The sequence below is a fragment of the Nelumbo lutea genome, chromosome 4 (genome assembly GCF_056320005.1).
Source record: "Nelumbo lutea isolate HS-2025 chromosome 4, American lotus-T2T, whole genome shotgun sequence".
NCBI lineage: Eukaryota > Viridiplantae > Streptophyta > Magnoliopsida > Proteales > Nelumbonaceae > Nelumbo > Nelumbo lutea.
In genome coordinates this window covers 86,060,945-86,072,665 of record NC_142687.1, presented here as the reverse complement: position 1 = coordinate 86,072,665, position 11,721 = coordinate 86,060,945, and the positions used below count along the sequence as shown (strand labels likewise).

General features: G+C 36.2%; 1 protein-coding gene across 1 annotated transcript; it reads right to left on the bottom strand.

Moving 5' to 3' along the window:
* Positions 1 to 509: 509 nt before the first annotated feature.
* Positions 510 to 8,930, bottom strand: LOC148861506 (large ribosomal subunit protein uL30y). Its single transcript, XM_088982119.1, has 7 exons — positions 8,672 to 8,930; positions 4,316 to 4,503; positions 4,075 to 4,172; positions 1,860 to 1,917; positions 1,687 to 1,766; positions 1,041 to 1,143; positions 510 to 924 (listed from the first exon to the last, which is right to left on the bottom strand). The coding sequence occupies exons 2-7, from the start codon at positions 4,499 to 4,501 to the stop codon at positions 709 to 711; spliced, it is 741 nt and encodes a 246-aa protein (XP_088838245.1). The 5' UTR covers positions 4,502 to 4,503; positions 8,672 to 8,930; the 3' UTR covers positions 510 to 708.
* Positions 8,931 to 11,721: the final 2,791 nt, after the last annotated feature.

Here is an 11,721-nt window from a genome sequence, read left to right as displayed (position 1 = left end):
GAAAAGTTGTCAACGTATGCATCAAAACATGGGAAAAACCTCGCCATCACCCCTGAACTGGAAAATAGTGTAAAGGAGATTCTATAACAAGTTAAATTCGTGGGGAGGAGGGGGACCAGGAAAAAAAAAAAAGCATACAACAATAACATGATTGATTGATTGGCCGTTGGGTCAGCGCAGGGTCAATTCAATTTGAATGTTTATAGACTCAGAAATCTGCATTGGGCCTGTCCGTACGTTTCCGAAAAAAGGGTTAAGTAATAAATACTCTGCAACCCAATGATTCTCCAACATCTGAAAATAACATCAACACAATTTCAACATGCTGCCTTTGACTGCTCAAATCACATCTGAAACTAAAGATGAGACTTTAGGATTCATGATTTCATGTGAACATTAGAAGTCAACATTATAATAACCATGCTTCTCCAACACAACTGGGCTAATACATTTATAATGACCATTTATTAGCAAAGTCAACATTAAAAGCATCAAATTTGACAGCAAGATTTATGTCACTAAACTGTCTTCTATATAATTTCAGCATCGAAAAATTAAACAATAAAAGGAAAATGATGAAATGGTAATTTAAATCTGATTCTAAATTCATTAACAAAACATCACCTAAAACCAAATCAAAGTCCCTACAAAAACTGGAAATTGATCAAGAACCGACAAGAGGATTATAGCTTTAGAAAGATGCGACCACTAGTTCATCCTTCTAATAAGCTCATTGATGTAATCTTCCCGATTCCCAGCATCACCACCTTCAACATAATGGTTTCTCTTCTTCTTCAAGCCGCCAGATGGAGCACTCAACTTGAATGGCCAAAGAAAATTGTTTGCCTCCTTGAAGTGGGGCCCCACTGTCATGATCTCATGGATCAGATCTTCCACGCAGATGATCCCATGCTTGCCTAGGGCCTGCAGTTTTATCAAACATTAGTATTTCACCATGTGTTTTTATATGTCTTCTCTTTTTTCAGCGCTTTGGAGATTGGGAGAGGGGGTGGAAATAACACAACAAACAGATAGCGTACCTGTTCAATTATAGAATTATCGGTCAAAGCAATCCGCTGTTTATTCAGCTTACCATAACCCCTCTTGTAAATCAATTCTCTGACACTTTTTAGGTTAGGATATCTATGAAGCAGACAGAATTTGAAAGAAATAATAAGCTTCCTCTTTTTTCTTGTTTCTCTGGAGAAAAATGGGCTACTTGCATGATCATCTTTCAGAAACATGACAACAGAAAAGATATGCATTACTCTGACCAACAAAAAATGTATTTACTTATTTTTGCTAGCCACGAGGAATGTGATTTCCAGGTGGGCATGGAAGGAAAACAATAGATCAGAAGTACAGAATTTGGATTTGCAAAAAATAAAGAACAATGGCATTATTGTAAATGAAACATAGGAAGAGTAGGCAAAGGAGTCAACTCCTCCCTTCTATATTTGGGTAATAGATATTTTGGTAGGGGGGTATGGCATTAAACAGGATTCAAGTAGTCTGACACCCATATAGTGATTTTTGTTGATTGTTGAATTAGACCACATATACAAAATGCAAATGCAATGTGATGGTGCAGGAGACAGTTGAACTGGGAACCTTAAACCCTTTCCCAGTTCAATCCCCCTTCCAGGTACCAAGTCATTTACACAGCAAGAAATACAAAAAGCTTACCCATATGTCACGTAAGGTTCAACCCTGTGCAACATATTCATGGTTGCTTTGTTTACTTTCAGAAACACGCCATTAAAAATCTGCAGGGAAAAGCATATGCATAAACTGTAAGGAACAGGATCGTACAAAGTCAAAGGAAACTCAGAAGCAGAAGAAAAAAATTCGATTTTAACCTGTCTCAAGCGGAGTAGTTGCAAGATCTTTCGCGTCTTTGGGTGCATCGCATTGATACTAAACAATAAAACAAATTATCAACACAATGGTAACAAGTAAATACTGATTCTTATTAACTCAAAACATAAAACAATGAAACAAAAACAAATCAAAAGCTCAGGTAGGACTCAACATGGTCTGGGACCCCATTTCTTGTCATCCATACCTCATTCAGATGATTGGGATCCACCATTGAATAAACCACACCTTGAAATCTTTGAAAAAAAATGCATAGAGCAAATGGTTTGAACTTTAAAGTGATTTCACTATGTTTGCTTGTGTAAGCTCTCACTTATCTTCCAAGAAAACACGAATTCCTATGATCACATGTGGCTGGCAACAGCATAAATTTGAATGCAACTCTATAAATATGTATACATATTTTCACCTTCCAGATTTGTTAAAATTTTGTTTGGCATGATAGAAAAGAAAAGAGAAACAGAAAGTTGAGGGAAAGTTCTCAAGGAATTTCTCAAAAATTTATTAAGAACTTTCCCTCAGCTTCCTGCTTCTCTCTTATTCTATAAGAAACCAAACATAGCCAAAATTCATTTATTTTGACATATCAGTTACGTTATGCATGTGCTTGAGTTATGGTGCATTTGGGTTTAGTTGCTGAATTGGAACAATAAATCCCACAGATCTCCCTAATTCTGTAGGTTGGATCCATTTCGAACATTGCACAATTCAGCAACATAATAGTTTTTTGTATTTGATTTACACATTTTAGCAGAATTTAAAATGTCATAGGAGTTGGTCCTTCCAAATATACATAAGTATGATAGGGATGGAATTCAAATCTGATTTTGCTTCTGCATTCCAAATGCAGTTAATTGATTCCCTGTAGTTTTCAAAATACAAAAAATACATTTATACAAATCAAGTGGGAAATAGAAACTTGTAATATATTTTTTTGACTGTCGGCATAGATGTTTATACTGAAGACCTAAGTTTCACATCTTCTAATGCAAATTTAACCATAACTTTTAGAAAGTAGTGAAATCTAACCATAACTTTTAGAAAGTAGTGATTTTAAAGGTGAAATTGGTTAGGTCATGGAAATAGAAAACATCTAGAAAACATCACAAGTACAAGATATATTACAGGGAATATGGAATGTATAGCTTCTAAAATAAGTACCAAAACTTGGATTAAGCTTCTTAGTTCTTAATACTAAGAATTTTTTTTGGAAACGGTAACTTTCATTAATATCAGTTTATTAAAAGTTTAGACTATCCCTCTACCTCAAGGTTCTTAATACTAAGAATAGGAACATGGGAACATTACAGGTTAGAACATCTGTCATAAACTTGGTTAAATCATGGTGGCAAGTGCAAAGGATAGGAGTCTAGGAGATCCTACAGCCAGTGATTTAAAAGGCACAACTGAGGCGCACAGGCAAGGCGCATTTTGAAGTATGCGCCTCGCCAAGGTCCTAGGCACACCTCTTTCAAAAGGTGTGTGCCAGGTGCACCTAGGCATGCGCCTGATGCGCCTTGCACCTTGCTTATGTTGTTCATTCATTCATTGCAATAAAATATTTTCTTAAAAGGCAATGAATGTTGCAAAATCATTATTTTTTATGTGAGAAATAAGAATTTCAGACCCTAACATAAACTTGTTCGGGCTTGCCTCGAGGGACGTGCTACAAAGGCGACTCATAGAATCAAGAACGCAATATGTTTTACATCACATTAACTACTTGAAGCAATGAAATTAAGGAAAAAAAGAGATTGTGGGTTTTACATGCTTGAAAATGCTTTATATGTTTGCTTTTATTTTTAAATTTTCATTTGAATACACTTTACATGTTATGTTTATGTATTTTAATTTTAGATAATAGGTTTTTAAAATTTATTTTTACATTTTTATTAACATTATGTTTAATATTTTTTAATTTTTTTGCATTTTTTTAATATTTTGGCATTTTTTAGAATTTTCTGACCTTTTTTTTATTTTTTGGCTTTTTTTGTAGTTTTGCGCCTTTCTTAAAAAGGTGGACGCCTCGCCTTGCGCCTCAGGTGCAAATTGGCCCTTGCGCTTTTAAAACACTGCCTACGGCAGAAGGAAATGCCTTTAAATCTGAAGAAAGAATTAGATGACTAGAAACCCTCCTACAACCAAGAATTGAGTGCCAAGAAAGATGGAGAACAATATGACAAACTTGAAGCTTACCCACGGATACGAATAATGAACAGCAATTTCGCTTCTGGATTAACATAGAAACCACCTTTCAGCTTGGCCTCACGCTTCAATCTGATTAGCTCTTTCTCCTGTCAATTCAATTCCACATACAAGCACATAAATATAATCATGAAGAATATTATTAAGCAAAAAATTAGGGAAAATAACAAGAATCAGAAATCAAGAATCGATGTCTACTACATATAATTGACAAAAAAGAAAATTGCTTAACCTGTTCCTGGTATTCTTTAACATATTGTTCAGCCCTCTTGAAGATGAGTTTTCGGTTCTCAGCATTCTTCTTCTTCTGTGCCTCCAATGTTTGGTTTTTGGCCAAAGCCCATTCTTCACTTCTCTTCCTCTTCTTGAGGACAGACTCGGGAACAATAGCCCCTCCTCTGGTTTCCTCTTCACCCATCTCTGAACCAAAATAGTTAACCAATTAAAAAGAAAAACAAAAAACACAATTTGATAGAACCCCATTAATTAGATTTGTAAAAGGACCATTAGTACCTCTAGATTGTTCCTAAAATGCAACCAGTTACTGATTTTCTGATCAAACTAACATGGCAAGCCACAATCCAAAAAGGGAAGATACATCCATTAGATCAATCATATTCAACTGGTTTTGTCAAGTTACCAAAATCCAGACTCTTGTTCAACAAACAGAAAGCCTTTTTGAATTGAAGAAATAACTCAACGTTTATTTCTCTCCTTCCCAAGGAGGCTCCTTGGATATCAAAGATAACCCAATTGCAATAAAAAGATGACACCACACAATCTTCCTTGAGGCAGTTTTTGACCTCGGAATTAACTTTTCCAAGAGCAGCTTGGTGGGTATCAACATCATAAATAATAATAATAATAATAATAATAATAATAATGATAATACTTTGGACCTTTATAGAAGAATTTTGAGCTACAGAATGGAGAACTAGTCCATCACTTATTTGGGGATGGCTTTTGGTGGCAATCCCAGAATCCTGAAAATATGGGATTCAATGATTAAGAAATGCAAGATGATCTTTGCCCCATGGAAGAAAAATTATATAACACTCTCTAATCTTCTACCTACCTCTTATCAATTCTCTAAATGTTGGCTAGACCAACCACATAGAAGAGCCTCAAAGGAACTCCCTATTGGATGGGAGTGGTGAAAAAAGAGATCCGGTGAATTGTGCAAAAGTGTGCAAGCAGGAGGGCAGGTTGGATCTTGGCCACATTTCTCAGTGAAAACAGCTCTTCTTAGTAATTGCTCTTTAAGTACCATCTAACTTACTTTGGGTCTCCATTACATTATATGTAGCATCAATCAAGTATTGAAAGGAACCACGTACTCTTTCATTAGATAAGACATAGGAAACAGGAACCACGTAGTCTTTTAGACAGACCTGTCACTTCTGATGGGGTGAAACCATGAAAGGTCTTTGGCTTACCTCCTCCTTACTTCCCACAGAATCATAGACACTCTAGAAACTGATAGGCTGTAGGCAGTTGTGTCTTCTTGACACTGAGAGGAGAACTAGATCAGAATTGCAACTGGACCTTTCTAGACCACTAAGCAGAGAAGAACTAGAGGAAGTAGCACTTTTGAAACCTTCATGGTCTATCCCTCCCCTTCCATCCCCAACAGTTGGGCATGGAAACTTAATCCATCCAAGCAGTTCTCCACTATATCTTGTTTTCAGGCCATCGTAACATTTCCAAAAATCAGAATTTTACTGGAAGGCAGAATCTGGAATCCCATAACTCACACTCCCCTCCGAGTACCTCTTTTTCGTTGAAGGAAATTCCTAGGAGAACCAAGACTTGTAATGTGTTAAAATAAAAAGACTAGGAAGACATTGGATCTAACCCCATGTATATGTCATGTGTCTCCAAGAAGAAGAATCTGCTGCTAGTTACCTCCTCCCCCAATTTGAGTAAAGAAGAAGATTGTTGCTTCTTTTTTTAATGTGGTAAGATGCGGAATAGTTGCTTCAGAAACCATAAGTGATTTCCTCCGGTAATGAAATTGCTCCCTGTTAGGGAAGATGGAGGAGATATTGGAGAGATGTCACTCTTGTGGTCATGTCGGGGATATGGGAGGAAAGAAATAGAAAGATTTTTGGCAATAAAGCTGTGACTCACAAGATCCTGTGAGACCATTCTCCAAACATGTTTAACTCGTGGATGCTCATCTATGAAGGTTTCCATGGCATTACAGTGGTTCAAATGCCTAGCAGACTACTATTTCAGAAAGAAAGTTATAAAGCCAGGCTTCTATTTGATGGTAGTTCTTGAGGCAATCCAGATGGCAGTGGTACCAGGGGGTGTCTTCTTTAGAGATGATGGCAGTATCCTTAGGGCTTTCAGTGGGCCATTAGGTACTGCCAATTCCATCAAGAATGAAGCCATCTCCCTCATGGAGGATTGCAAGACAGATAAACCTCTTTCTCCAGCCACTAAAGAGGACTCAGTTAACACAATAATGCATAAAGGCATAGGAAAGGGCCAGTGGAGATTGGAACATTTCCTGAATGAAACCAGAGATCATCATAAATGGAATACCATTTACCAAGGAATTGAACTCCATAGCAGATGGGCTATCCAGTCCCAGGTGGAGACTGGAGAATGTTTTTTTTTCTAGAGAAACAGATCACTAGCTTTATAATTCTTCATCTTCGTTTGTTACACACATTTTTTAGTACACCTTTTATCTTTCAGTAATATAATGATAGTATACTGTTACCTTCTTGAGGCAAGAAAAAAGTAAGGAAGGAAGAAAACATTTATTATGCCAGACTTACCATTACATTTATTATTCCATGATTATCGACTAAGTGTTTGGAACCAATTATCTAAAATAATAAGCATACCTATACCAAATAGCTAGCCAAATAGCAAATGAATGTCTAGAACCACTGTTGACTGCTTAGGAGTATGCTTGAACAAATGGAAACAGACCTTTATAACACATTAACATTAATCAATCAAACAAAACTTGAGGGCCGTGGCATTGATCAAAAAAAAAAAAAAAAAAAAACTTGAGGGGCATGAATCCAACTAAGTGTATCCAACTGGGTCATGAGCCAATGTTGGTCCCAGCTGTATGGATCTTGAAAGGGCTAAAACAGATACAGACCTATCCTCTGGCATTTTTACACAAAGTGGCTGCTTTCAGACTCAAAAACGCATTCACAAGCTTGTCAACTCAAGATTTCATCATTAAAACACACAATGCAGCAAAATAAGAGCATCCAAAAGTAGTGACCTGCTTCAATCACTTTATAAACAAAAAATTCCTAACACTAACATAAATCAGTCAAACAAAATTCGATAACCATGGATCCAACAGGTAAAACATAGATACAAGCATCCATAGGTAGTACTAAAATAATGTGGCCTGCTTCCCTGAACGAGAAGGCAAATAATTACTTGATAAGTCAAAAGCACTAAGCTGAATTGAACTAATTGAGGAGATACGAGAACATACCACCACCCCCAAGACCCCAACCCATTCACCCACCCAAATACGCACATGCAGAGAACACAAATAACTAAAACACAATACTTAATTTAGAGGGGAAAAAAAAAAAAACTCAAGGCTATGAAACTATAAAGTAACAAAGACCAAAACAAATTTCACAGCACAATACTTGGTAGTCACTTGACATGGACATGCTTATGCATGAAACAATAGACATAAATAGATAAAAACTGACAGGTGCGGGAAAAAAAAACCTCATTTATACCACCACCCCCAAGACCCCAACCCATTCACCCACCCAAATACGCACATGCAGAGAACACAAATAACTAAAACACAATACTTAATTTAGAGGGGAAAAAAAAAAAAACTCAAGGCTATGAAACTATAAAGTAACAAAGACCAAAACAAATTTCACAGCACAATACTTGGTAGTCACTTGACATGGACATGCTTATGCATGAAACAATAGACATAAATAGATAAAAACTGACAGGTGCGGGAAAAAAAAACCTCATTTTTACACGAGATGACCCAAGGAAAACACATTAACAGAAATCGAACTGAATAAACTAAAAGTCGATGACAACCTTCTTTTCTACAAGGATGAACAGGTAGTTCACTAATTGAAAATTACATTTAAAAGGCTAATGTTCGGATATATTACAAGATCAAAATAAACAAAATATGTAACTCGTACATCAACCAAGCAGGCCTTTTCGAACAAAAGCAATAATAACAGAAAATGGATTTGAAGCTTAATAAGATCCTCTAAATCAGTGACACCAGTAACCCATCTCTGCGGATGTCGAATAACTGACATAAGAGAAGGTAGAAAACAAAAAACATTGGTGGATTACCACGGCACAGAAGCATCAGAAGTTAAAAAAAAAAAAAAAGGTAAGCAGCATAGAAGTCAAAATCAATGCCGAAATCTAAACCGAATATCACCAAGCTCCAGTTGTTTTGGCAGTCTCCAGCCATGGAGAGAATCATAAAAGTAATATAATCACTATATATTCCCAAAATATCAACAAAATGATCTATCGGTGAACAATGAAATCGGAAAGGGAAGAAAAATGAGAAACAATCACAACGGCGGGGGAAAGCGTTAACTACCTCTTCGACGCAGTAATAGAGCAGCTGCAGAGAGGGATGGAGGCCGCGAGCGGGTAGAAGGAGAAACAAAAAGCGCAAAGAGATGCAATACTTATGGGTTGTAAATGACCCTAAATGGCCTTGGAGTCCGTTCTATGCCTTTATTTTAGGGCATAATGAAAGGGTATTGATGTCTTTGCGTTCAAATATTTGACCGCCACCTAAACTGATCCAATTAGGGCGATCACATATTCGCTCCTACAGTCCTATGGTCCTACCATCGTAGGTTGCTTTTGTTGTTGATTTTATACGAAAATCTTAATTTTTAAACCCTTAACATTAAACAAAACACTAACTTTAAACTAGGATGCTTTTATTGTTGAATTGTATACGAAAATCCTAAATTTTAAATCCTAACCTTTTGTTGTTGAATTTTGTACAAAAATCCTAAATTTTAAATCCTAACATTAAACTAAACCTTACCCTTAAACCCTATATTTTAACGATGAATTCGGGCGTGCATCCTTAGTCAAATAAGCACTTATTTTGAATCAAGACTACACCATTATACATACGGGTGCAACTTGGGCGGGTTCGGTTTGATGTCAAACCGGTTCAACCTAGAAATTTATACGGGTTGGGCTTGGATTTTTGACCTACGAGATGGGTTTGGGCCCAAGAAGTCGGGCTTTTTTATTTTTTAGGCCGGGTTCAAGCTATATACATTTATACATATATATATATATATATATATATATATATATATATGTAAATGTTGCATATATATTTGTATATATAACATTTGTATAGATATTTTGCATACATATTTACATACATACATAAATATATGTATATATATTTGTATAAATTATATATGCATAATTTTAGAATGGATTCATTGATCAACCCGAGGCCGGCCCGGGCCCAAGCCCAACCCGAGTGCATCAAATTATAGGGTGGGCTGGGTTCGGATTGAAAAAATCAGGCTTGACCTCGAGCTCGGGCCTTAAGCCCAAATTTTAAGATCGGGCCCTAAGTTGACCATAAACCCGACCTAAACTACCCGACTTGCACTCCTAATTATGCACCTATTTGCGTTTGGGGAGTTTAAGCACTTAAAAATTTTAGTTTATTTTTAAATGCTTATTCAATAAATGCTTATTTTCTTTTTTGTTTATATTAGCTCGCCACACCACTTTAAAAAATACCTATGCTACCCCGGTTTCAAATAAGTGTCTTTTTCACCAAATTCTTGTGATAACTTATTAGAATAAGTAATTATCTTTCAAATAACCACTCCCAATGTGAGTTGGACTTTGTTTAAGCGAAATGTGTGCCGTTCTATATACACGCACAGGTGTTGATCTCGTGTACACGTTTTTAATTCTGGGTGTAAGCAAGTATAATCTCATGCTATGTATACACACAAACATATTAATTCCAAACAAGCAGGTGTAACCAATTTATAAGAGAGGGGTTTCGGCCAGATATTGGGGGTTTTGCACTTGACATTAACTAGCCAAGCACCTAGCAGTCTCGGTCAGTCAGGCCCACCCTATAACCAATTTAGACTCATGAATGAAAAAAAAACAAAACAAAACTAAACTAAAACCTATAAATGTCAACTTATTATCAATTAAGGCCCATTCCGATTCCAACTGTTTGGTTGGATGGAATCGGATTTTCATTCCCATTCTTACTGAAATGTCATTTTTCCATTTGAGGGAATAGTTATTCTCCATCTTTTCTTTGAGAATAAAACCTTATTCTTACTGATTTCAATTTTCATCTTCATTATTGTCTGAACCAAATAAACTATAGGAATAGACCATTTGAATTCTGATTCCAAAAGATTTCGATTCTAATTCAGATTACTAACCAAACTAAGCCTAAGGTGCAACAAAAGAAAAGCTAAAATAAATCTTGTGGCCTTTCATACAACACACACCGTTACAACAGGGGTACCCATGAGATTGCTATTGTGACTTCAACATGGATAACCGATGCTTATTTCCAGGTTTGATTTCTGAATGGGGGAATTTGACGCAACGGTTTTGAAACACAAGTACAGCTTTAGAACCGGAGGGCAGCTTTAATGCAATGGCTTCAACAATCAACTCGAATAGAAGTCTGATTTTTAGGTGAAACAATGGTGTGACTATCTTAGTAGCAGCAAGTTCAGCGAGGAGGCTTTGTTCGGTGATGTAAGGTTGGTGGCGATAGAGAAGATAGGGGGTAGGAAGAGATAGTAAGACAAGACATGAAGAGAGAGAGAGAGAGAGAAGATTTAGGGAGAAACTTGTCGTTGTTGTCCTGCTCGATCCGTTGAAGATGAGTGAATAATAGATTTAGGTTTCTCCGGCGAATCAAAGGTTTAGGTTGCAAATTTAGCAGAGAGGAAGACTGCAACATCCATCATCCATATAAACTTAGACAGTTGAAGTTTCAGTAGAAAAATGAAGCTTGTCACTGTCGCTAAGGTCTGAAGAGCGTAAGAAGCTGTCATCAATGGCTGGCCTTTCTCCGAGACACAAGTTGAGATTCTGTGCAACATAAACGAACAACTCCAGACTGAAGACATCGATGCCCCTTTCACTAATGTCTACACTGTTAAAAAGGTTGCATTGGTTGTTTCACGGGCGACTGGAATTTTTGCCTTGTGTTTACATATGTCTATTTTAGTTCAATGTAGAAAGTGATGAACAATATTTTTTTTGGTAATAGCATATAAAGGCGATTTTAAAGTTTAATATCAATAAAAATTATATATTTAAAAAAAAATTAAAAAAAAAATTAACGTTTTAAAAATAATATCAATAAAGAACAAAAACATTGTTCATCTTTTTTCTTCTTGCCATAAGTTAACTAGAGCTGCCATAATTTTGACATTTTAAAAAGTTTTTAAGTCACATGTCATCACATGATATAGATGATTGATGGACATTTAACGGTGGGGACTTATTAGACACACTTTGAAGATTCAGATACTACAGAGACACGTTTTAAAATTTGGGGATTGACTTGAGACAACTCCTAAAATTAAGGGTATGATTAATAATTTTCCTGAGAAA